We start from the raw sequence: 27,220 nt of genomic DNA, 5'->3' as shown, positions 1-27,220 counted from the left end.
TGACAGATTAAGTTAATATCAACAATACGCTGTGTCTGGTCTGTCCTATTAAGTTTCTGTTGGTGAAAACAGGCACTTCAGTTACTATCCATCTCTCCCGCCTGTCCAGCTGTTCTCCCTGCCACAGCCCCGCTCCCCCCCTCCCAGGACGGCCACTGTACCCTGCGCCCTAACCCTGCCCCATCCCTGGTTGTTAGTCTCTGTGGTGTTTACGAGTCCTTAAGATGTGCCTGCTAATGAGTGTGTGAGAGTTACTGTAAGACATTACCCACAGCCACCTCCCCTGTGAAAGCTCCAGAGCTTCCAGGTAGAGCGGGAGCAGGGGTTTATGTCAGCCCCAGCTGGAAGCAGTAATGGTGGGGAGAGGGGGGGGCCTGTGCACCCCCCCCCCCCTCATCCTGGGGGTCCCACGCCCCACAACACAACTGTTAATTGTGTGTCGTAATAACCAGCAAATGAAAAGGCTACGTAAACATGGTGCAGTTTCCAGCAGGCAGAGAGAAGAAAGACGTCTGGAAAGACACATGCACTCTCATACGCACACACACATACTCAGGAACACACACACACACACAAAGACCAAAAACAGCAGCTGGGGCTTCTCCTGCGTTGCACAGACACCCGCAGGTGTTTGTTCATGTTCTGGACTTCTGAAACCTAGCAGAACCATGATTTAATCCTAAATCCCCCTCAGTGTTTAATTCAATAACCATGACACATGCCTTCATCACCCGTAGTCTCTCCTCTCAGTCATAAAACGCATTAGTCCTCATTAACAAACATACATTCACGCCACGTCCTTGTTTGAGTTATGTTTGGGTGTCAGCCCTGGCACCCAACAGCCAACACATACCTGGCTAATTAGCCACCTGAAGCATATTGTTCTCTGATATCCGTGTTGATCCATGCTAGCTGTCAAAGCATGAAAGAAACAGACATCACAATGGCTGAACAAACACGAAGCACCATTGGTGCACAACAAGGTGTGGAGAGACAGCATACAATTAGACTGTGATGGGCTAAATGAGAGGGCTGAATAGACCTATAACTCACTCAAAGAAGTGCCAGGGGCTTTTTCAGTCGACTGATTGGCTCTGCTTCATCGTGAGGTAATTGCTAGATAATGGAGGCATTCCGCTGATTTACAGCAGAAAGGGAGCGCTGAATGGTGGTTGCTGTGAGGCGGTAAACTCCGGGATCCTTTTCTGTTGTCCCAAACAAACGGACACGCCTCCACGCATCAGAAGGAATTAAATAAGCCCCTCACCTTTGTCATTGTAGTTTCGATTGAGTCAAGGTGTTTGATGTTCACGTTTTTCTTATTTTTTTGACAGGTTTTGAGAGCGCACAGAGAACGTACAGTATATGCTGTCGAGTCGGTAACATTCTGTCCTGGTGATCGTCTACAAAATGATTACGCAGAGGTTTCTAGAAGGCCCCACACCATGTCTACAACTGTCAGTTTATCTTCTAGAACTCAAAACGCGCCCGAGAGTTTTCTCCATGTGAGGTTACTCTCCTGCTCTTCCATCCTCCCCCTCTCCCTGCTCCCTCCTCAACCCCTTCACCCCTTTATCGGGGCGCTGGAGCCTCAGTAAGGAAGGGGGTCACAGGGTCAAAGTCTTTTCCTCTTTGGATCTTAGGGCTTGCTGGGAGAGACTTGGCGAGAGAATGGCTGCATTAGAGCAGGGGTCGGGGGTCAAGATTTTAATTCTGTTAAAGAACAGCTGGTTTGAGTTTCTCCTCACGTCTCTCTCCCCTCCCTTTCCCCACAAATCCAGGGAGATGAAAAATTTGTTCAGAGGGGAACCAGTAAAATAAAAAAGGTTTACGGTCAAAAGCCCTTACCCTTACCCTGCTCCAGCATTAGACAGGAATGCAATAACGTCAGCATTTGGCCCTGTTCAGATTGACTTAAAACAAGGAAGTCCTTTCTGTGTTTGGGTGTCTTAACAGCCGGATGGAACTTAATTAAAAAGCTTAAAAAAGCGGGAAAGGGTTTTTCATTCTATAAACCAGAGGTATGTTCTCCCTCAAGTTTCAACTTCCAGGAGAAATTGTTTAATACAATTTCAAATAGGTGTGGAGTTAACCTTTTCACCAGTTATGCAACAAAATTGAATTTACGCCCATATGGATAAATCCTCCTAAGTGATTTCAGGTACAGAATCATACCTTTGTTATTCCTTGTGGATTAAAAGCTTAAAAGTGACCAGGGATAAAATGCTGCTGATAATCATTATAACTCTTCAAGTTGCTTTTAAAACTGTCTTGGAGCGGCCTCCAAGTTCTCCGTCACACTGTGATGTATGTATTGCTATTTTCCACCCACTTTCACATTTTCGCAGTCACTCCAGGCCTTAGCAGGGCAGCAGCCGGGACACTCCGGGCATTAGCAGGGCAGCAGCCAGCAGTTTGTGTGCCAGCCCCTCAGTGCCTTGGCTCTTGTGAAATGTGTTGATATGAATCCTGGAGCAAGACTCCCTCACATTTAGTACTCACTAAGGAGGAGGAGAAGAGAGAGAGAGGGAGAGGAAGGGCGAGGAGAAGAGAGAGAGAGAGAGAGAGAGAGAGAGAGAGAGGGAGGGAGGGGGAGGGAGGGGGGCAGGGACAGAGGGAGAGAGAGAGGAGAGGGGAGGAGAAGGAGGGGGGAGGCACTCCTATAAATGGAAAACTAATAACAGATTTTCAGTCTGCTTTCTCCTGTGCTGCCTGCCTAGCCCTGGGGCTGTGTTGGTGTGTGGCGCAGCAGCAATCAGAGGTCATAATTTCATTGGCGGTTAGCATCAGGTTCAATTTTTCTAGTAGGTTACATTTACCAGAAAGTCTGGATTGTGTTACCGTGTACCGGTCGAATCAGCCGAGAGCTGCAGAATCCCTCAGCCTCTCCAAGACGAGCCAGGGACCCAAAAGAGAAAAGGGTTGCACACACACACACACACACACACACACATGTACATAGCCCACACCCTCCTACAAAACATCACACTTACACCCTCCCTCTTCAAAAACACCATGGCTATCTCTTTGTCCATACAGCTGGTCTTATTGCTTTCAGAAGGTCTTTCCCTCATAAGCCACCCATTCAGATGCCCACCCGATGACTGTGTGCTGCTGGATTGGGCTTAATTGGTTGTGTCTGAGGATGTGCTCATCTTGAGACCCCCCTAGTGGCAGAGGCTGGCCCACAGGGTCCAGCGCCCGCGATCAGGACGTTTGTTTTTGTTAGACCAAGCAGGTGGGGGCTGGGGGAGGAAACGGGTGGAGGGCTGAGAGAGAGAGAGAGAGAGAGAGAGAGAGAGAGAGAGAGAGAGAGAGAGAGAGAGAGAGAGAGAGAGAGAGAGAGAGAGAGAGAGAGAGAGAGAAGAGAGAGAGAGAGAGAGAGAGAGAGATAGAGAACAAATGAGATTGCCAAAACAAATTCCTCACAAAATTAAACTAAATTTTTTTTGTTTTTTAATGAGATGATCTTAACATAAAATAAATAGCTATCCTTCCTATGTTTGTATCGGTTGTGAAATATATCTCATTGGGTCCACATTAACTTGAAAGGATTCTTCTGTTTGTTTCTAGGAATGTGACCAGGTCCATATTGATGATGTGTCCTCTGATGACAATGGCCAGGATCTCAGGTAGCTACAGTTTCCATCTCCTCAACACTCTGGAATACTCTGGAGTACTGGAACACTACTCTCTCTGGAATGTACTATACAGTAGAATCACAAAGCTAACAGGCCTGTGCCCTCTTTCTTTTCTCTCCCTCTCCCTGATCCTTCTCTTTCTCTCTCCATCTCTTTGTTTTCTCGTTATTGTCTCAATGCCCAGTACGTATAACTTTGGCTCGGATGGCTTCCACGCGGCAGCAACCAGTGCCAACCTCTGCCTGGCCACGGGCGTGAGGGGGGGCGTGGACTGGATGAGAAAACTGGCCTTCCGCTACCGACGAGTAAAAGAAATCTACACCACCTACAAAAATAACGTTGGAGGTAATCCCCAATACACTGACCTAGCTCAGCACTGCTGAGAGGAGAAAAACACTCAGACAGTCTGATTGTGTGTTTATGTGTGTGCCTTTGTGTGTCAGTTGAGTTTTGGGGCATGTGTATGCCTTCAATGTGCACGTGTGCATGCGTGAGTGTGTGTGTGTTTGAAAAACACACATGCCCCGCCACTTGGTCTGGGTAAATTCTTAAATTTTGAAGGTATTTGGAGATTTGGTCCAACCCAAACAATGTTTGCCTGCATTTCAGGGCTGCTGGGCCCAGCCAAAAGGGAAGCCTGGTTGCAATTGCGAGCAGAAATTGAAGCATTGACGGACTCCTGGTTAACACTGGCACTGAAAGCACTAACATTAATCCACTCAAGGTAAGGCACCACTGAGGAAAATTGTCCCAGGTCCCATACCGCACATATATAAACTAGCATGTGGTGTAAATAAGTCAACTTTATACTCCCCAGCCTAAGAGAAAAAAGCTAAGCTCAGTATTTGTCTTGGTGTGCATGCACTGTCCCTTGATATAGCGTGAGGGAAAAGCTCGATGAATATAGTTAAAACACCATCTCTCACACCTCGACAGCCTGCCGCTTGTCCTGTGGACAAACGGCCGTGCCTCTCATTTGTGCTCTCGGTGTTTGTCTTGTCCTCCCCCGGAGTCATTTAGAATGATGTCATCCCTCTCCCCCCCGCAGGTCAAACTGTGTGAATATCCTGGTGACCACCACACAGCTCATACCTGCCCTGGCTAAGGTCCTGCTGTACGGCCTAGGAATCGTCTTTCCTATTGAGAATATTTATAGCGCAACGAAAATAGGTAAACAAAGCACCTCCTATAACACTGAGCTGTTTGTTTGTGCCTGAGTGTTTCCCCCCGGGGGTTAGTGCTGTGGCTGCAGGGTTATGAGCAATATGTGTCTGTCTGGGTGTCTGGGTGGGAGGGCTTTTGGTCTCATGAGTCTAATGAAGATGATATGTGTTAACAGTATGATCTAGATGCTATGCGTCTGGGCTGTTTGTGTGTGTGTGTGTGTGTGTGTGTGTGGAGGGGGGGGGGGGCTGGGGGCAGACAGACACACGAGAGAGTTGATGTTTCATGTTTCTCACTGAGGGAAGAGGCCTAATCAGCCAGGGCCTATTTTTCTGGAGCTGAGCCTGAGCCTGGGCCAAGACCCTCGTCTCCCTCTCCTCCTGTCTCTCTCTCTTCTCATCTCCTCTACCAGCCTCTCTCTCCTCCACCCCTGTCCTTCCCAGGCCTTGCATATGAAACCACTTCTGCACATTTATGTCATTCCACAGACACTGCCCCCAGCCCCCCTGCCCATGGCCCCCACCCCTCCTTTACTGTTTAAAATGCAAAATAAACATCCAGCTTCACTCCTGCGCCATTTTCCAGCAGATCGTCAAGAGAGTGTATTAGAGGTACTGGGAGCGCTAAGCCTCCCGGTTCCTCTGCTCAGGCCCGGAGCATGTGAAGGGGATTCAGCTTGTTAAAGTCCATTTGTCCCAGGTTCAGGGAGGAGAACGACACACTTAATGCTTTTCAGATTGTCTCGCTATCTGGGGGCTGATCTCGATCACATCCCTTGGCCCTGGCCGCGCTGTTTACACTCTGTTATGTTTGGTATTACGCCTGGTGTTTTTAAAGGTCTCCCCATGTCCCTCTGTGGACGTTTGCTCCCCTGTGGTTACTCATGTTAACCCACCTCTACCCCCCCCCCCTCCCCTGCCCCCCTTCTCTACTTCACAGGAAAGGAGAGCTGTTTTGAGAGAGTAATCCAGAGGTTCGGGAGGAAAGTTGTTTACGTTGTCGTGGGAGATGGAGTGGAAGAGGAGCAAGGCTCAAAAAAGGTAAGAGGACAGTACTGTGTGCCCTGACCTTTCTGATCACCCTGAACCCTGTGATCAGCCCGGCCCCTCTCATCACCTCCACCACTGAGAGGACAAACTCCTTCTGATGCTCCGTTTGTAGAGACTCGCTGCGAGGGCAGAGTGCCGTGAGAAGTCCTTGAGGACACAAAACATGGAGAGAGAGACACAGAGAGAGAGACAGAGAGAGACAGAGAGAGAGAGAGAGACAGAGAGAGACACAGAGAGAGACAGAGAGAGAGAGAGAGAGACAGAGAGAGAGAGAGACAGAGAGAGAGACAGAGAGAGAGAGAGAGAGAGAGAGAGACAGAGAGAGAGAGACTGAGAGAGAGAGAGAGAGAGAGAGAGAGAGAGAGAGAGAGAGAGAGAGAACATAATCAGGCCTTTCCACCCGTCATCTCAAGTTCACCCAGCAGAGAGAGAAGGGGGGGGGGGGCATAATTATATATTCCTGCCCATGACCCTGGGCAGTGTGAATGCTGTATGTGTAATGTTAGACAGGCCCTTTCAAGGGGCTACATAAATAGAGCGTGTATTCGAGAGGCTTAAATCTTTGTTGATGAAATCAGGATATTTACAGCAATGACAAGCTTGTTAGAGGGAGAACCCAAAAATTATCCAGAGCAAGACTGAATCTCAGGTGCCTCAGTGTCAGAGATCTGTCTCTCTCTCTGTCTGTCTCTCTCTCTGTCTCTGTCTCTCTGTCTCTCTCTTTCTCGTCAGTAGATTTATGTTTCATGTTGGCTCTTGCCAAGAATTGTGTATTCAGCTTTTCTGCCAAGTTTAGATGTAAACCCAATGCTCTCCGTGAACCACACACACCAAAATATTCATTAGCTGATTAATCAGGAGGGCTGGGGCATATTTCACTGACAGGTAGGGTCAACCACACTGTCAAGGTGAGCACAAGGAGTTCCCCTCCAAAAAGCTTCCAGCTCTCATTTCACCTGTTTCTCAGTAAACAAGGAGTGGAAGTAGGGAGGCGATGGAGGGGATGCATTTAAGAGAGAGGGGGGGGGGGGGGGGTGGCAGGATGAAAGAAAAAGAGATAATGATTTGGCTGAGTAAACTTAGCTCACGTCCAGCCAGAGCTCTCAGAACAGGGCAGGACAGGGAGATTGGGCCACTACTCATGGAAACAAGATTGACATCATGAAAGACAAGGCATAGATTGGGGTCGTGCTTGAAGGGATGACTGTAAAAAAAAACGAGGGATGACAGTGATAAGTATACCCGTTCTGAGTAGCGGGAGTGTGACAGTGACGAGAGGATGAAGCTTTTCCCCCGTCTGAGTAGTTCTAGAGGCGTGACAAGCTGCACGGTAAAAGGTTTCTACATCAACATCAGAGGGAAGGTGAAATAACATGACAGGTTCACCAGTCAAGAGCTGCAGATCAGTCGTGACAGAGTAGAACTGCTCTGCAAGAACACACACTCATAGACCAGTAGTGTCTCTCTCTCTCTCTCTCTCGCTCTCTCTCTCACACACACACTACCCCCCTTCTTAAAACACCCAGAGCACCAAAAACAATTCTGCCTCAAGTTATTCTCATTGCCAAGGAGAAAGAAAGAGAGAAAGAGAGAGAGAGAGAGAGAGAGAGGAGGGGGTAGATAACATCTCTAGCTTTTAAACTTAAAAGCGAAGACAATTTACAAAACAAAAAGCAAAGAGCTTTTTAAGGGTCAATGCCGGCTCTCCTAGGCGGAACATATGGCTGGGGGAGGCTGTCCGTTTGATAAGGGGGGAAGGTAATGGTCTCCACCCACTCAAGGCTCGGGGGCCGAGGACTCTACCTGACAAGCTCCTTTCATTCTCGCCCCGACTCAGGTTTCGCTCTCCTCCTCTCCCTGGGAACCACAGCTCATTTAGAGGCCTGTCCGCAGTAGACAGGCCTTCATGGCAGCTTTAGCATCCGAACCTTTTATCGCTAAAAGGACACTGAGTGCCATTCAGCCATCCAGCTAGCCGAAGCTAACCTGGACCTTCACAGTGTAGCTGGGAGGAGAGTGGACCTGTGTGAAAGAGCGGTGTGGGTCAGGGTTGAAGAGGACTCGCCGTGTACCATGTGACAGGAAGCTGAGCACACACGGGAGAGAGGGGAGAGGTGTCAGGGCTGGCTGATTGACAGGAGTGGGTTTTTTTAAGGGGAGAAAGAGCTTGAAATACAAAGATTATTTCATGTTGGGTCTTTAACTGTGGAAGGTTGTTTTAAAACTGAGTCTTGTGCAGAAGGAATCAAATATTCAAGTGGTTTTTTTTATATGGAATGGATAGTGAAAGAGAGAGAGAGACAGAGTGTGTGTGTTTGAATATATGTGTGTGTGTGTAAGCGAGCCTTTAAAAACGAGGTGTCTGACTACTGAGGAGCTGTTTGGATATGAGCTAACTCGGTTCCTCTCGCCCCCCAGCACAACATGCCCTTCTGGAGGATCTCCAGCCACTCTGACCTCATGGCCCTCCACCACGCTCTGGACCTGGAGTACTTGTAGCGCTGCACCTCCGCCTCTGCCCAGCTCCAGCTTCCACTCACTTTGCGACCTTTCACCTCTGGCCCTTGGAACCCTAGACCCCTGTCCCACGCCCACCGCAGCCCCCGCAGCCCAGAGAAGGCCCCCCTGTGTCGCCTGGCGTCTGCTCTCCACCAGACAGGAAGAAAAGAAGAACAAGAGAAGAGAAGAAAAAAGAGAGAAACTGAGTGACACGGTCAATGTGTTGACATACGGCCACAATTCGTCTTAACCCTAAACCTTTTTTCGGAGGGAAGCGGAGGAGAGTGAATTTATGGCGCTGCAGCTGCTAGCCCTGGTTACTGTGAATTGGCTGCTTTCTAAAGCCGTCAAAGTGTTTTACGGCCCTGTATGTGCCGGGACTCTGCAAGGGTTCACACCTGTGAGGAGAGCAGAGCTACTGACGCCCAAGGCTCAGCAAAACCACAGAAGAGGACTGCTATCATCCCCATCTCTCTCTCTCTGTGTCTGTCTGTCTCTGTGTCTCTCTCTGTCTCTGTGTCTCTCTCTCTGTCTCTCTCTCTCCTCTCTGTCTCTCTCTCTCTCTCTGTCTCTCTCTGTCTCTCTCTGTCTCTCTCTCTGTCTCTCTCCTCTCTCTCGCTCTCTCTCTCTGTGTCTGTCTCTCTCTGTCTCTCTCTCTGTCTCTCTCCTCTCTCTGTCTCTGTCTCTGTCTCTCTCTCTCTCTCTCTCTCTCTCTCTCTCTCTCTCTCTCTCTCTCTCTCTCTCTCTCTCTCTCTCTCTCTCTCTCTCTCTCTCTCAGTCCCACCTCTACAGTGCATGGCCGTCCTCCTCTGCTCCCTCCTGGCTTGGCCGCCTGTGCTTTTTATTTATGAATGGAGACTTTGTGAGTGGCTCTGTCTGTCCCCAGGAAGGTACCTCCAGGAAAGACTTGTGCCTTTGCTCACCTGACAAAGTACTTTGATTTCCACCACACCAAGAGGACGAGGAAGGCTCTTATGGAAGAATCAAAACATGGGTTTTCTAATAATTTAAGAAAATTTAAGAAACTTTATTTACTATGCTGAGGCAATCGTGTACAGAGGAAATCTTTTTGTGTGTAAATTTGTAATCACTGGACTATTCCTTCCTATATTCATTTAGGTACATGCTCTTGAAAGATGGCAATGCTTTTTCATTGAAGTAAAAAAACAAAAAAAACAAGCATCATGTAGCACATTAGCTTGTGCGATGCCCGAAAGTGTTGATGTGTTTAAGGTTTTGTTCATTAAACAAATATGTAGATAAAGGGATTTTGTGATAACTCGTTATGTTAAGACCAAAAGCATGGATGTCAAGTGTCAATGTTCATTTCATTTTGTTCAGCTGTGTTTTCCCCGTTAGTGTCCCACTCTTTACTCCCAGAAAAGAGAGACGTTCTGACATCTCACGTATCTTAAGACAATAGCTCTCCTCTGAATCACCACTTTTTTAGATACATATTTGATAGGGGATGATGTTTCGCTTTTCCTTTTTACTTATTCAGAGAAGTCGCTCAATCTTGTGCCCCTAAGGCATTTCGGCTGGCAGCCCAAACCCTATGTATTTGGAAGCCAGCATATTCAGCCACAATACCATATAACTTGGATAAGGGTTTCTAACCTGGCATTGAACTGAGCGATAATTATTAAAACTTTCCCTCTCATTGTTCTTGCCTAATCAGAGCCATTTTGACAATTTCAATAAATTTAGGAGGTCATCTTTCAGGAAAAAGCTTAATAGGTTTTATTATCTTTTATACAAGCGCTATAAAAAAAATCTCTTGTACAGCAAGCGTCATTTTGTATAAAGTAGTGTTTTTATTTTGACAACAAATGTTGTTCTTCTGTGTCTCACTTTGAACGGCAGTAGTTGAAATTCACGACACCTGTTTTGATAGGGTTGTGGAACTGTGGATTGGGAAACCATATGAAGCTTTTGAAGATTGAGAGAAAAGCCACTAACAGGCCCCTGAAGAAAGGGGTTTAAGAACAGGACAGTACTATATGCTATAGACTGTGAATTTCTTAAGCAGGATCTGTTTCTAATTCCTCATCCTCTGCACACGGTCACTGTTGCTCTGTACGTAACCGTGGTGACCCCTCTCTCCTTCCCCGGGCAGAGTTTCTCACTAGGTTTTTGATTTCCCCCGACTCAGCCCCCCCCCCTCCTCTTTCTCTCTACTCTGGGGATCTCCATATTGCTGCTAGGATCAAGGTAACCGTATAGGTAGATAGACAAGGAAATGTTTTATAGATTCACACAGCACGCTTTTTTTATTATGTTGCAATCATAAATGCAAACTGGAAATACTTTACACCAAGCGGGCCGCATTGTGAAACGCAAAGTTTGTTGTGTCTGCAAAAAGATGTGTACAGATGTTTTTTGACATTATTATTTGATTGTGTTTAAATTAATAAAAAATAATTTGTGACCTGTTTCACTTGGTACTTTTCTGTGCAATACCGTCGGTAAAAGCTTGTAACAAAATTATGATTTGAGAAAGTAGTTCACAAATCATAATTTGTGAAAAAAAAATTGTGAAAGGTTCATACCTCTGCTAGTAACAAGAGGTGCACGTAACAGTATGCTGATGCAAAAACACATTTTATTTTTAGGGAACATACTAAAGAAATCTATAGTGTATAATGTAACTATATAAATGTATAGTGTTTATAATCTAGTACAACTGAATTTAGAAATGACCATAATCTAGTCATTTCTTGAATGTGTTAATGCTTGTTATTTGAACGTTTATGCAGTTCAAATGTAATTTCACAACTGTTTGAATCCATTATCAAGTCAAATATTTATTTAACTGGAAAAGCCCTAAATTTAGGTATCAAGAACTTGTTCTATTTTGATATATAGCATCATGTAAAATACAAACCCACACATTCCGTTTTGTGCCCGCCTAGTTAGAGAGCCAAGTGTCAGAAGAGTTACCAGTCCCAGTCACTCATCCCAACCAGGAAGCAGAGAGAAACCAGATCTGACCCAGGTCTAGACCCCAAACAACGTCACTGGCTTCACACAATCTCATGTCATACAGGCGTGGCTCAGTGGCCGACCTGCTATTAAATATTGACGTTATATAACGATAATGGGCATTGCTGCAATCACACAGGTATTCCAGATCAGTCTTTCTGCATCACGTTTTACTTTACAAATGTTGCTGAGCAGACAAATGTACGTAACATTTGAATGACAAAATCTTTATTCTAATTTGTAATGACATTACTGGATTATCAACTATATTATGGAGTAGCAATTGTATGGACTGTAACACTTAACCAAATGTCCAATAGACAGTTCATCACTTCCGTTGAGAGACACTTATGTGTGCTTTTTCATATAGTGTCTTTGAAAAATAATATGATGTATTATGTGTTAGTATCTTACAATTCGAGTAAAAAAAAAAAGTTGAGACTCCTCTTTCAGATTTTTGACTATGTGGCCTAGCATTTACAATAACACATCGGATTTACCCTGTCTAGTTTAAATAACACATGAAAAATATATATGAAGCTGATTTTATGAGGTGGTCAAAGCTAAGAAAGTCCACCCTCTAACACTAGCCTGGACGAGGACGAAACGAACCAGTTCAGAACCGCAGTGGAAAATTAAGCATGCAAGGAATTTGATTCAGAGGTGCACGGTTCTCTTTAATATCCTAATTGTTTAGGTTGTGAGATGTCAGAGTGATGGGCAGGGGAGAGGCCCGCTCACGTCCAGCCAGAGCTTTCAGAACAGGGCAGGACAGGGAGATTGGGCCACTACTCATGGAATGTAACAACACAATGACCTTCTAATGCGCTTCTCCCCACTTCCGAACAGCTGAAAGACTAAAGAACTGGCCGTCTGAAGCGTTGGCTGACTGGCTGGCTCTCCAGGGGCTGAACAGCCCCTCACAGCACAGAATAGGTTTTGTTCTCTTTGATAATCTTTCCCTCTGCCCAGGCGGGGGACTGAGTGCAAACGACTGCAGGTCTAGACCAGAGCAGACCAGACCAGACGTATTTGTCAGTTTGAGAAAGAGAGAGTTTTGTGAGTTTCATAGCTCAGGCCGTGTCATTCTATATCTGTGTTGCTCAGAGGAAGCAAACTAAAATAGGCACCGGTTTTCATCCACGCTGCGCGGTTTAGATTCCAGAGCCCCTGGCATTGCTGGACTGTTCTGTGGACTTAGTCTTTTCCATAGTCAAGGACGAACACAACAGAACCAAAACATACTGCATAGCCCAGATTATAAGCAAATAAGTCACTCACATGTTTGTGCTTCTAAAGATTTAACTGTTCCTGTCTTTTAATCAGGGCTTTACAGTTACGGTGTCATTCGGCTCTTGTCTGATCTCCTCTGCCCCCCCCCCCCCTCCCCCCTCTCCCCCCCTCCCGTGCCCCTGCCCTAGAACTCCTGGGGACCATCAAGTCTCCGAGCCTCCCCTCAGTCGACCGTTCCTGCCGGGACATCCCGGCAAAGCACCCACCCCCCATAAAACTGTAGTGCAATAATAAACAACACCGTGTCTGATTTACGATCCAGCCCAGACAGTGATTTCATGCAGATTTACATGTAGGGCCCCTGATGGTGCATTACAATTGAACTAATATTGTGTTACATACGTATCAAACCCCCCCAAAACAACCTGATCTGCCAGAGGTCCTTTACGACCAGCGGGCCTATTAATAGGCCTGTGTTCTCCTCTGGATGCGGTAGCTAATGTGTCTCAAGCTCGGGGAATTCATCTCTGTAGCCTGCAGATGTCCACAGAGAGAGAGAGAGAGCGAGAGAAAGAGAGAAAGAGCGGGCGAGAGAGAGGTGATTAGAAAGAGAGAAGGAGGGAAGAGAATAAAAACTATGGCAGACGGAGGATATGGAGAGACTGGTAAAATGGCCTCCAACCATGGACTGAGCAGGGTGGACAGAGGAAGTGCCGCAACACAACGACAGTGCAGAGAAGCAGATAGGTTTGCTGAGGACGTGAGGCTGTGGAGAGGAGAGGTGAAACACACGGGGTTGGCAGTGAACGCTGCTCAGAAATGTTTTTGGTCAGACTGGGCTTTGTGTCTCGACATGGCTCGGCTCTTCATGCTTCACGCGTGGTTGGAGAGGGAGGGAGAGAGAGAGAGAGAGAGAGAGAGAGAGAGAGAGAGAGAGAGAGAGAGAGAGAGAGAGAGAGAGAGAGAGAGAGAGAGAGAGAGGAGAGAGAGAGAGAGAGAGAGAGAGAGAGAGAGAGAGAGAGAGAGAGAGAGAGAGAGAGAGATAGAGGAAGAGAGAGAGAGAGAGAGAGAGAGAGAGAGAGAGAGAGAGAGAGAGAGAGAGAGAGAGAGAGAGAGAGAGAGAGAGAGAGAGACGGAGAAATCAGGAGACGTGTTGTCATGCTGGCACGTCTTTGGCGGTCTGCGGTGCTAAACCAGGCCCTTTGTTTACAGTTTGTTTATTTGTCGGTGTTACTGGCATTCCACCGGCGGAGGGAGACGGGGACAGCTGGCAATCAGGAAGTTGGACGGCGAGGACCGCAGCCCGCATTATTGTTGGGGGAGGCGGTGGGGCAGGGGGCATGGGGGGCACCGGGGGCGGGGGTAGAGGGGTCCATAAGTATGCGTGTCCACATAGACATTCCCGAGCAACCTGGGCCTGGTACTTCATCAGGTGCTGTATGCCAGTGCGTGATTGGTCTAAAAAGGAGTGAGAGGGGTGGCCGTCCCTTGTGTCTTTGTGAATGGAGCTGTGGACTGGGCTCTGACATGCTGAGGTCAAGGGTGTTAACACGGCTCTCTCTCTCTTACACACACACATTCTGAGGGTAGACATGTCTGTGTGCGAGGACCCACACTGCTTCTCTCACTACGGGACACTTTATGAACATCTTCCATGGGTTTCCTTTTGTTCGACTGGTATTTCAGTTCATCGCAAAACACACGGAGCGGAGACCGACTCGAGTAAATACCCTTTCGAGCTAACACTCTATAAACACAGTACTGTAGACTCAGACAACTCAAGACATCAGCACCAGCCCAACCTCAGTGCAATGAGTCACACAGCTGTTGCCAGGGCCAACAGCGCTGTCCTTTCCACACCAATCCACCAATCCAGCCCTCTAAGGTACTTCACAAGCTCCTCCACCCCTCCACCCTCCAACCTCCCGACTCTTCGCCCCTCCACCCTCTCCAATACCTCAAACCCTGGACTCCACCAACAAGCCATCCCTCCGCCCCTCCAACTCTCCCCACCTGCATCTGTGGTCAAACTGCACAGCCAGCCATATTTACTGGGCCCACCGCACCACTCCATCTGAGGGTGAGTGGCAGAGATTTATATGGCAGGCTGAGACCTCGTTTGGCTGCTGTGTGTTTGTGTGTGTGCGTGGGGAATTTCTGTGTGTGTGTGTGTGTGAGTGTGACTGTCAGCTCAGAGCTATGAGCTCTTGGGTCCCAGAGGGCCTCACTTGGCTGCCTCAGGCAGGTTAGACCTCCCTGTCTGGTGAGTGTGTGTGTTCACATGTTTATGTCTCAGTGTATGCGCATTCACGTGTATGTGTGTGTTTGTGTGTGTATGTCTGTGAACATCCATGTGTAAGCAGTGTGTGTGGGGGGGCGTGTGTATCTGAGCTTTCCTCAGACCTCCCTTACTGGTGTTAATTGGAACGTCTCTCCCCTGTAAGGCCTCGGACCCAGACCGACCCTCTCTCTCCCGCTCCCTCTCCCTCTCTCTCTCTCTCTCTCTCTCTCTCTCTCTCTCTCTCTCTCTGTCTCTTTCTCTCTCTCTCTGTGTCTCTTTTTCTCTCTCTCTCGCTCACCCTCTCCCTCTCTGCTGGCCGCCAAAGGAGCCTCTCAGCCAGTTTAATAAACTTGATGTCGTCCGGTTAATAAAACAGCCCTGCGTCCCGCCTTGGCTTGTTTTCGCTCGATAAGTCATGGCTGAATTTTCCCTTTTTTCCCCTTCCCCTTTCATTTTTCTGTGTGCTGAACTGTCAGAATAGAGCTCTCTGTGTCTTTGGTGGGCCGTGTGCCCCTTTTCAGCACAGCTAGAACTTTTTATTTCCACTTTTTCGCTTGATCTTTTTCTCAGCCATACACAGACTGTGTACTGCCTTGAAAAACCTCACTGGTATGAAGATGAATGTGGCCCAGGATGATGAGGAAAGCTTTAGTGCGACGCGTGGGCAGCATCAGACACAGCAGGATCCCATCCCACCAGGAAGAGACTGGGGGAGGTGGGAGAACTCTTCCCCTGACTGCCTGCATGTCCTGCACACGCTCAGTCTGCCGTGTTGCACCCAGGCTCTAGTCTGTCAGTCCTTCATACAGGGGCTTGATGTCTGCCTGCCTGCCTGCCTGCCTGCCTGCCTGCCTGCCTGCCTGCCTGCCTGCCTGCCTGCCTGCCTGCCTGCCTGCCTGCCTGCCTGCCTGCCTGTCTGTCTGCCTGTCTGCGAGTCAATCTCTCTCTCTCTCTCTCTCTCTCTCTCTCTCTCTCTCTCTCTCTCTCTCTCTCTCTCTCTCTCTCTCTCTCTCTTTGTCTCTAGCTCTCTCTATCATTCTTTCCCAGTCTGTCTTGGTGTCTCTCCAAACTGGAGCAGATCTTTGCCCGGTGAGGAATGTTAATGTCTCGTTCCAGTTGGCTCATCTGGCTTGTCTGCTGGTGCTCTGTGTGGGCAGGAGGGGGGCGGGAGGGGGGCAGGAGGGGGGCAGGATGGGGGCAGGAGGGGGGCAGGAGGGGGGCAGGGGGGGGCAGGAGGGGACGTGCCCTGTCCTGGGTGACTCCACTCCCCTGGGGGAACACAGAGGGCTTGAACAGGGCGGATGAAGGAAAGCAAAGTGGTAAGTGACATTTCTGGTCTGGGAATATGGCAATCAGCAGCATGGAGTGCAGCCAAGTCCTGCATGGAACGCAGCCTGAAAACTCTGAAAAAGACTGGGGAAGGGTGTAAACAAACGTGGGGCTGGCTGGCAGTGAGGGAGCTGTGCGTGTGTGTTCGTGTGTGTGTGTGTGTGTGTGTGTGGGGGGGGGGGGTGGCAGTGGGTCCGGTGAGGGGTTGTGGGGGGGAAAGGGGGCTGGGGAGAGGGGGGGTCCAGGGGGACAGATCTGTTAACCATCAGTGGCTGTGTTTCATCCTGCCGCCCCTCTCCCAACCCTTAAAAGGGAGGCTTTGTGTACCTGCTCCAGCAGACAGGAGCTGGGAATTTGGGGAACAGGAAACCAAGGCTTTTCCCCTCGTCCTCCGCCCCTGCAACCACCCCACCCCACCCTGTACCCACCCCCCACCTCCTCTCCTCTGCTCTCTCCCTTCCCCTGAGCTCCTCCCGGCTCTCCTCCCCCTCCCTCCCACTCTCCCCGCTGTTCCTCTAACCACTCGGTCACACCTGTGCCTCTCCCTCTTCAAAAAGAAACATGGAGTACATTAAATATGAATGCACACTCACCGACAATTACATACATACACTTATACACACACCAATCACATTTCCGGACATTTTATATGATAAAGTTAAGGCTACGATCCCTCACACTCGTTCTCAGAATATCAAAGCAAGTTTAAAATGTGGATTATGTTGTTCTATAATCCATCATTCAGTAAAAAGGAAGTCCTGGGGCCGTCTCAGAGCTGCTAGGCTTTGTGCTGCATGACCATCCATTGAGCTGATAGGCTTTGTGCTGCATGACCATCCAGTGAGCTGCTGCTCTGGGCTGAACAGGGAGAACTGTTTCCAACCCTGATCCATAATTCATGATGCTTCTCCATGATTGACCGAGAGTGCTGGAGAGTTGAAGCATTGACAAGGTTCACTATGTTAATTGATTCAGTTAGTTCATGATTTACACAGCCACTGCCAATTCACATCAGGATGGCGTGTACTAAAGTAATATTACTTCTGACAAAACCAACCAGGTGTATTATGACTGTGTGTACAGTGTGTGCTTATGTCATGACATAATCTGTCCTGTGGTTCATGTGGAATTCATTGTGTCATTTCTATAATAAACTTTGAACAAGCGCAGTTTGATTTGTCCCCCCTGCAATACAAGAGTAGAAAAAGATGTATTCAGATAGTACATATCATATCATTAAACCAGCATTAAATCAGCACCTGTTTTTCATCATCAGAACTTTCCCCTTTACGGACACCTCTCATTTTCCACAAACACAACCGAGTCCCAGATACATCTGAACCGGTCGACAAGCTTCCTGGAAGTCTCCGGCAGGTCAGGACCTCATTCTGTGATAAGCCGTCTCGACCTTTACATCCAACGCGGATGGCAGAGGCATCATCAGCCTAAGAGGGGGGCGGATTCAAAGGGTGTTTGTTCGTCAGGACGGAGGAGAGCGCTTATCTGGCACTCTGTTGACACAGACGGATCTTGAAAGCCTCATTGTGATCGTGGACCTGTCTCCCTGGTGTGCTAAATAAAAAATTAATTAAAAAACTGGGTGTGTAATTGAAGAGAACTTCAGGAGAGATAAGATCAGGATGGGCTGTGTCCCTGCAGGCAGCTGAAGAAGCATGCACAGGAAGCACAGAACACACAGCTACAGCCTCAGATCAGGTTTTTCTGGCAAATACATTCATTCCTAAACCTTGAATTACATTTTCACCTCCACCAAGATGTCTGCCCTGGAACCCTGCGGCATTGTTCGTGTGACGGGGCAGAGGAAGCTCAAGGTGCTGGTTGACAGGATTCTGGGACTGTGGGGCGTGTGTGTGTGTGTGTGATTCTATGTGTATGTGACAGTGTGTGTGTGTGTGCGTGCACGTGTGCATTTGTCTGTCTAGAGAGAGATGCCTTGGTGCCATGACATTTGTATTTGCGAGTTCAAAGTACATGTTACTTACCTGTCAACACAGAGTCCAGGTGGGCACGGCTCACGGGAATACCGTCTGTGCACATGCATGCTGATGTGTGTTTGTCTGCGTGCACGTGTGTGTGTAGGTCCTCCTGGAGAGCTGTGCCTCAGTGCCATGACAACAGTGGGCTGTCCGCTCCTCTCTCTCTCTCTCTCTCTCTCTCTCTCTCTCTCTCTCTCTCTCTCTCTCTCTCTCTCTCTCTCTCTAATTGTGTGTGACCTGGTAACTGGAGATGCACTCTGGAGGCAGGAGGAGGGCTTTTCACACGGCAATCACTTCTGGATTTGTCCCTCCTGCGAGTCCTGAATAAATACCAGCATAGGCCTATTGGTTTGCATGTGAGGGTGTGTGTTCTGTATGGCTGAGGCCAAAGAGAAAATTGATGTCCACTCCTTTCAAACCAGCTCTCCCTCCTCCCATCCGTGGGGGCGGCGGGGGGGGTCCTAGTGCTCCTACCTTCACAGGTAGATTAGTGTTGAGTGCTGATCCTCCTCCCTGGTCTCGTACCTACTATTAAGAGGCCCTCTCACCAGGATGACTAAGTTGTGACTCAGACATTAAAGGCTGTGTGACGAATGACAGAAAAGTGAAAGAGGTCAATGGAAAAGAATGTTCTGTCGGCAGCAATGACAAAGATTCTATATCACCCTTGCCTCCACTCACCCTGTCTCCCCTAGCCTCATCTCTCATTCCCATATGTTCCCGCCCCAGCCTCCAGCCCCCAGCCCCCAGCCCTTAGCCCCATCCATAGCCCTAGCCCCAGTCCCAGCCCCAGCCCCAGCCCCCATGTCACGGCCACAGCTGTGCCCCCCTGTTTTGGGTTTTGCCCTGCCCTAGTGTTTCCCTGTGTCTGTCATTGTCTTCACCTGGGTCTCGTTCAGTGGTTTCAGTTCTCGTTAGTCTCATAGTGTCCACCTGTGTCTTGTTTGGTTCTGCGTATTTAGGTTCCTGTTCTGTGTCCAGTCTTTGTCTTGTCCTTACCCTTGTTACCGTGAGTTCCTTGTCTGTTTTCCCCGTTTCAAAGAATGAACCTTTTTTTTTGTTAGGATGACTGGCTACCTCACCTGCGTTTGGGTCCTACCCCCCCACACACCCCTAGCCCCCAGCCCCTAGCTCGCAGCCCCCAGCCCTTAGCACCTAGCCCCCAGCTCCTAGCCCCAGACCCAGCCCCTAGCCTCAGCCCCCAGCCCCTAGCCCCTAGTCCCAGCCCCTAGCCCCAGCCCCAGCCCCTAGCCCCAGCTCCTAGCCCCAGCCCCTAGCCCCTAGTCCTAGCCCCCAGACCCAGACCCAGACCCTAGCCCCAGACCCAGCCCCTAGCCCCAGCTCCTAGCCCCAGCCCAGTAATGGTCCCTGGCTGTCACACAGAGGTATTAGGCCTAAAGCCACTCTCTCCGACGCCACTGGCAGCTGGGCTTATGTGTGTGTGGGGGGGGAGGGGGGGGGGTAATTTGATTTGGTATTTTATGCCGGAAAAGAGCCTTTCTTCCCGGGCCACATTTGCGCTTGGCTTCTCCCTCCCTGGGTCTCCAGCCCCTGAAAGACTTTACATGACATTAACACATTTCAGAGAGCATTACGGCTTGAAAAGAGATTTGTCTAGACAAAGACATGGTTTATTTGTAGTTAAAGCTTCATTTCCTGCCTGTTCCCTCTCCCAGCTCCCCCCACCTATCCCTTGCCCTCCTCCTTCCATGACTCCTGCCTGTGCACAATGGTTGGCCCTCTGACAGGTAAGAGGATTTCAATTAGTTTACCTCTGAATGGGCTCACAAACGTGATTAATGAAAGCAATTAGTCTCTGTCATGTCTTCCCTGCTCTTCTGCTAAATCACCAGGCTGCTCCTCACTGACGCTAAGAGCAAATTACATCACCCCATCCTCTCCTTCTCCCTCTCCCTCCATCTCTCTCTTTTTCTCCATCTCTCTCTTTCTTCTCCATCTCTCTCTCTCTCTCTCTCTCTCTCTCTCTCTCTCTCTCTCTCTCTCTCTCTCTCTCTCTCTCTCTCTCTCTCTCTCTCTCTCTCTCTCTCTCTCTCTCTCCATCTCTCTCTCTCTCTCTCTCTCTCTCTCTCTCTCTCTCTCTCTCTCTCTCTCCTTTATGGGCCTCCATGTCTCTCCAAAGAGAGAAACGGTCTAAGAGGGCTGATACAAAAGTCTGTGTTGTAACAGAAACAAACAATTGTGTCTTAATGATTTCCTCAAAAAAGCAATGCATGTTGATGAGCAAGTAAAAACTAAGTGTAGGCCCACACCAGCAAAAGCCTTTGACTTGTTCTTCTTGTTTGTTTTTCTTGTGTGTTAATACATAATGAAGAGGGTGTGTGTGTGTCTGTGTGTGTGCCAATGTTTAGATCAAGCAGTGTGTTTGTTCTTGAGTAGAGAAGCAGTTTTGCCCCAATTACAATAACATCATTACCACATGCTTCATCCAAAGCATCGTGTTTACAGTGGGCCACAGATGATTTTCCCCTCTTTTACACCATACAATGCACCCAGACGTATAAACCGGCTTCAGATTTATGAAGACATGTTTTAAACTGGGCCGTGTACAAACTGCAGGGCTGCTGTCACGGCACCCAGCAGTTCTTCAGCTGAAACATTTCAAATGGAGGGGAATTTACAGAGCTACAGATAATGTTTTGCTAGCCGCAGGGAAGGTGGAGCTGTGCCAAGAGCGATCACTGACCAATAGGAGGGAGTCAGCCCCACCTGCTCTTCACCACTGCATGCTAGCTTCCTCTCACGACTCTCTCTCTTCATCTTTCTCTCTAATGCTCATTCTTCCTCTCGTGACTCTCCCTCTCTGCCTCTTCTCTTCATCTGAAAGATCTTTAGTCTTCTTCCATCTCCCCCCCCTCCCCCCCTCTCTCTCTCTCTCTCTCTCTCTCTCTGTCTCTCCCTCTCTCTCTTTCTCTCTTTTTCCCTCTCCCTCTCCCCCCTCTCCCTCTCTCTCTCTCTCTCTCTCTCTCTCTCTCTCCCTCTCTCTCTCTTCCTCTCTCTCTCTCCCTCTCAATCTCACTCTTCCTCTCTTCTCTTGCTCAAAGATTTTTATTCAACATGAACAATCCCCTCCCACTATAGACAAAACGCCTTACTATACCCACATGTAGAGCTTTTTGGACATCAATTTACTGAATAAAGTAAGGAGTCAGGTGGCTGAACGGTGAAGGAATCGGGCTAGTAATCTGAAGGTTGCCAGATCAATTCCCGGCCGAGCCGAATTACATTTTGTCCTTAGGCAAGGCACTTCACCCTACTTGCCTCCCTGAATGTCCCTGTACTTACTGTAAGTTGCTCTGGATAAGAGCGTCTGCTGAATGACTACACGTAAATGTAAACAAAGTAATCTCTCTTCAGAGAACCGATATTCTGACATGCCAATCAAATACATGTCTCTGTCTCTATAACTTCTCAAGAATTAAAAGCATTTTATACATAAATAAAACAACTTGTCCTTGCTGAACTATTTGGTCTGATGTGCTTTTGTCATAGATTCACCTTTTACCCATCTTTATAAAACATCATCCTTCCTGAGTCCCAGACACTGTCAGATGTGGAGAAAGGTTGATGTGCTAACTCCCATGTTGGCTTGTCTCAGGGCTTTGAAAAGGTGTGCTGGGGTATGATAGGGCTTGCATATTTTGATGTGATCCAATTTCTTCATTTCCTGTGTTGGCTGGGAGCTAGGGGAGCAGAGTAGACTCCAGCTATAGGCCAGACATCCCTCTCTCTTTCTCTTTCTCTTTATCTCTCCCTCTCTCTCTCTCTCTGTCTCTCTCTCTGTCTCTCTCTCTCTCTCTGTCTCTCTCTCTCTCTCTCTCTCTCTCTCTCTCTCTCTCTCTCTCTGTCTCTCTCTCTCTCTCTCTCTCTCTCTCTCTCTCTCTCTCTCTCTCTCTCTCTCTCTCTCTCTCTGTCAGATGGAGGATACCAGTTTGACAGGCTCATTCCTTGTGGAAATGAGATGATTGGAAGTTTTTGGCATTGGCTTGGCTCTGGCTCTTCCATTGTGCTCCACATGCAGACCTTTCTAACCTGGTGTGCTCGCTTTTTCAATTTCTCAGAAATTCCTGTGTGTCTGTCTATGTGTGTCTGGTAGAGAAATGGACGTGTGTGTGTGTGTGTGATTGTGTCTATCTGTCCATCTCTCTGGCAGCCCTCCCCACACTGTTCCCATGTGCCAGGACTTGTGAGCGGCCCGCGCCTTCCTGCGATGCTCCAAATGGAAGCTCACTTGTCAAGCTGTCATGTTTCAGAACAGCAAGACCTGGGGGCCTTTAGGTCCACGTCTCTCTCCCTATAACCCTGTCCCCGCCCGCCCGCCCTCCCCCCCACCACAACCACCACCCCCCTCCCCCCCGACCCCTACACCCTCACTCTCACTCTACTCCCCTCTCTCCTCCTGTCTGATACCCAGGGCCACAACTAGAGCAAAGTTTGGAGGCGGCATGACGTTCAGAAAGCCAGAGAAAGAAAAACAAAGACGCCCCCCTTTCCCCCTCTTTCCTTCTCTCTCTCCCTACCCCACTGTACCTCTTTCTCCCTACCCCGCTATCCCTCTCTCCCTACCCCGCTATCCCTCTCTCCCTACCCCGCTCTCCATCTCCCTCTCTCTCCCTACCCCGCTCTCCCTCTCTCTCTCTCTCTCCCTACCCCGCTCTCCATCTCCCTCTCTCTCCCTACCCCGCTCTCCCTCTCTCTCTCTCTCTCCCTACCCCGCTCTCCATCTCCCTCTCCCTCCCTACCCCATTCTCCATCTCCCTCTCTCTCCCTACCCCGCTCTCCCTCTCTCTCTATCCCCCTTACCCCGCTCTCACTTTCTCCTGTTGTCTCGGGTTCTGTTGTCAGAGAGCCAACAACTAAGTGTTCAAAGCCCTGTCAGCCCTGTAACACTTTGATATTTTTCCCAGGCTTCAAAAAAAGCACAGCAACAATGGGCTTGTGACTGCGGGCCATGCCGAGGTAGCCAAGACTATATTAGTTATCGCCTCTTTTTTATGTGGCTGGCACAGCTCACAGCCTTTTATGGGGTGGAAGTGAGCGTTTGGGAAGGAAACAGACTTGTTAGTGACTTTTCAGACTTCATGTTTGATGCCAGGGGATATTATCAGGTGTGCACAGGTTCCTGATATCTCAGGGCAGAGACACAATGTGTCATCCAACGTGATGGTCTACTTTATGTTAGTTGGTAAATTGCTGTGTGTTTTCAAGTAATCCTTTTTGTGAAAAATGAAAAATCGCTTTGTGACAAATGATGCGGCAGTGATTGGATCTGTTTATATGTTACAGGCTGAAGTCCTTTTACACAGACTGTATGAATACCATAAGCTAGTGGCTTCAACAAGTTAACATTGAACTCTGTTCCACTTTATTGTCATTATACATATTTCCGGGGAAGGGGAGGGGAGGGGGGTGGGTGTCCACATTCAGGACTTTTTTGACTGAAAAACTGGGGTTGAAACCACATCAGAGAATTCAAATGAATCTGTCCAGCGTGTTGTGCCATGGCGTTCGGAGTTAGACACGCTAGACTCCATGTTCAGATCTTAACTGGAAACTTTCCAAGAATGATGAGAAATGGAGAGGCAATGTGAAAACGTTTAAGAGATCAGACATTTTCTGGTGTGCATAAGACAGCTCCAAAGACTCAGTGACATGATGTGGATCTCCTCAGAATGGACCCAGACAAGCACTGTGTGAGTTATGTATATCGACTAAAGTCGATAACTCACATTTTATTACGTTTGTTCACCAAAGATTTCAGGATCTTATATTCTGCGGGGGAAACACCTCAGAAGACATTGTGATGTCATAATAGGCCTACTGTCTCAATTATCTGAAATGTAAGTCTGTTAACATGACCAACACTCAACAACAACAACAGGCGTTTGTTTCTATTGTTGTTTACTTTCTAGTGTTGTGAAGTGAATGTAACATTAGTTCACTTTTCACAAAGCAGTGATCCGATTTCTGTGTTTCTCTGTACCGAGTATTGTTTAGTGTGGACTTTGCCAGTAGCAGGTTAGCACCTTCTGTGTTCTGCTAACCTGATACCAGTCAACCTCCATGGGGAACATGCTCCATGGTGGCTATTTATGGATGCTGAGTAAAATGACACGACGCCCACGGACCCTTTCTGAGAGCGGAAAATGCTGTTCTTCTGTTCAGTTTCACCTGAAGAAACTTTGAACCGGATCTTGTGGAAAAGTAATCAGGCTAGCCGTTGGAGATTGATAACAAAATGGTAGCAGCTGTATTCGGAATGTTGGTCATCCATCACAAACAACAACAGTTATGTTGAAAAAAAAAATAGCTTTAAGATAAGATATACCTTTATTCGTCCCACAAGGGGGAAATTCACGAATTGCAGCAACAAAGTGAACAGAAGTATACATACATTTACATTTAGTCATTTAGCAGACGCTCTTATCCAGAGCGACTTACAGTAAGTACAGGGACATTCCCCCCGAGGCAAGTAGGGTGAAGTGCATTGCCCAAGGACACACCGTCATTTGGCACGGCGGGGAATCGATCCAGCAACCTTCTGATTACTAGCTCGACTCCCTCACCGCTCAGCCATCTGACTCCCAGGGTAGGACATACAATTTACAAAGTAAGTACAAGATAATATAAAAAAATATTTTTAAAAGATAACACCAGTTGCATATGGAGACCAAATGAGCGGTCGTCTAAAGGGTACTGTGTAGAAGGTTGGGCAGGGTAGGATTGACCTCTACCCACTCATTAGGAGAACTTGTTTTGTCTCAGTCTCAGTTTTACCCCTGTTGGATTTCCTCCAGTCTCCCAGAGTTCCAGTTGGCCACAGAACTGCTGCGGAAAGAGTCTAACAAGCTGCATTCTCCAACCGAGACAAGACGTCCACTCACTCACTCTCGTAGAAAATGGCAGCTTCCGCTGAGGCGGCTGGGGGGGGGTTTGGCTCTGTGTTCAGACGGGCCGGTGAGCGGAGAGCCGGCGGGAGCAGATAGGTCCCCAGCCGCCTCGTTCCTCACCGGGAACGCGGGGAGTTATGAGCTGTGATTACCATTTCAGCACACTGCTGAGGTGAGGTCAGACGGAATGGGCCCTGAAAATACGCTGGGAAGGTGAAACACACCTTCTGAATGGAAATGTTGGATCTTCAGTCAAAAAGAAGCAGTTTAGGAGTGAGTGGTTTTGCCAAAAAACGATTTGCTCAGAACTTGCGAGTCCCAGCAACACAGCTACAATTTTTTTTTTTTTTTAATCTCAGCCATAAAGTCAATCGTGAAAATATATTTCAGTACACAAGAGACTACTTTCACCGAAAACACTGGAGACAGTATTATACATAACACCAGGCATTCACACACATCCCCATTAAATCAGGTGCACAGCTACCTGTAACTGAATACCACTGCATCTTTCCTTTCTTCTGCTCACAATGGATCACTCTTTCACTTCAGGCTCTGTAAATCTGTATTTTGCTTTCTTTCTCCTTTTGTCCTCCATTTGACAGGTAGACTAAGAGAGGGTGTGGTGTTTTTGTGTTTGTTTGTTTTCCAAACGCCAATTCCTTGGTTTCATTTACGTTCCTGTGCTTTTCCCAACTCGCTATTCTCTGAGGCGATGAGCATCTCTGTTTCTCATCATCCTCTCATGTTTCAAACTAGCTAAAGTAACAGAGAAAAAACGAATGAGAAGTCGTACATAATTTATCATTTCCTTTGATAAGCAATCAGTGTCTGGAATATGTGTTATAGAATCAGACATTGCTTCAGAGCTGATTCACTCTCAAATGCAAACTGATCTTTTCATCATGTCTCTGAAAACATACACACAAAGAGCGAACAAGAGCGAGAGACAATCTACCCCCCAGCTCTGAAAGTTCTTCCCTGTCTTCCCTCCTAAGACAGTTTGCGAATATTGTAGAAGTTCAAAGGTGATCCGGGGTCCAGACATAATAGCCTGCATGTTTAAACATTAAGAAATATAGCAAATGTGCAGAAAACTAGCTACTTTCTCACAGGAATCTAAGCGTTGGGGTAGGGGACGGGGCATGTGACTGCAGCCAACCGTGAGTACTTAAACTCCAACATCTAACCGCTAAGCTTACTGAACCTTGCAAAACTATTCTTTTGGTTGTTATTCTATAAAGATGAGACACTTGGTTCAGCAGTAGCGCCCTATGGAGCCGACAGACAGTAAGAGGATTTATGATGACATGCTTCTGCCACCCCTGCCCAGGAGAGTCTTCCATAGTACCCTCCCTGCTGAGCCTTTCACACACACTGATCTCCTCTCCTCTCCCATCCTTTCCTCTCCTCTCCTCTCCCATCATCTCCCATCCTCTCCTCCCCTCCTTTTCTTTCCCCTCCCCTCCTCTCCTCTCCCATACTCTCCCATCCTCCTCTCCTCTCCCATCCTATCCTCTCCTCTCCCATCCTATCCTCTCCTCTCCCATCCTCTCCTCTCCCATCCTATCCTATCCTCTCCTCTCCCATCCTCTCCCATCCTCCTCTCCTCTCCCATCCTATCCTCTCCTCTCCCATCCTCTCCTCTCCCATCCTATCCTCTCCTCTCCCATCCTCTCCTCTCCTCTCCTCTCCTCTCCTCTCCTCTCCTCTCCCATCCTATCCTCTCCTCTCCCATCCTATCCTCTCCCATCCTATCCTCTCCTCTCCCATCATCTCCCATCCTCTCCTCCCCTCCTATTCTTTCCTCTCCTCTCCTCTCCCATCCCATCCTCTCCCCTCTTCTCCTTTTCTCTCTCCTCCTCTCCTCTCCTCCACTTGTTCCCCCCTTCCCCTCCCCAGACTAGCTTTATGATGGAAACTGATACAAACGCTGTGATAGAGTTTCGGGATAAATTATTCACGCTTCCACTGCTCTCGGCTGCCCAGCCTCTGAGAGGACATCCATTTTACAAATGGACCTTTTTTTAGACCTCATCCTTTTAATTGATCGCCGCCCCCATGGTAGAGAGAGAGAGAGAGAGAGAGAGAGAGAGAGAGAGAGAGAGAGAGAGAGAGAGAGAGAGAGAGAGAGAGA

General features: G+C 48.2%; 1 protein-coding gene across 7 annotated transcripts in view; it reads left to right on the top strand.

Moving 5' to 3' along the window:
• eya1 (EYA transcriptional coactivator and phosphatase 1) overlaps positions 1-10,781 on the top strand; it is a 59,310-nt gene extending 48,529 nt beyond the window's left edge. For all 7 annotated transcript variants that reach the window (XM_084702716.1, XM_084702715.1, XM_084702718.1 and 4 more), the window contains 6 exons: positions 3,574-3,632; positions 3,826-3,986; positions 4,251-4,365; positions 4,690-4,811; positions 5,745-5,845; positions 8,273-10,781. In XM_084702716.1, the coding sequence (XP_084558842.1) occupies positions 3,574-3,632; positions 3,826-3,986; positions 4,251-4,365; positions 4,690-4,811; positions 5,745-5,845; positions 8,273-8,353 (639 nt within the window). In that variant the 3' untranslated portion in view covers positions 8,354-10,781. The remainder of the gene's footprint in view (positions 1-3,573; positions 3,633-3,825; positions 3,987-4,250; positions 4,366-4,689; positions 4,812-5,744; positions 5,846-8,272) is intronic.
• The last annotated feature ends 16,439 nt before the right edge of the window (positions 10,782-27,220 follow it).

This window comes from Hypomesus nipponensis, chromosome 8, assembly GCF_054491055.1.
Source record: "Hypomesus nipponensis isolate SF chromosome 8, ASM5449105v1, whole genome shotgun sequence".
In the NCBI taxonomy this organism is placed as follows: Eukaryota; Metazoa; Chordata; class Actinopteri; order Osmeriformes; family Osmeridae; genus Hypomesus; species Hypomesus nipponensis.
This window is presented reverse-complemented; position numbering and strand designations above follow the sequence as displayed.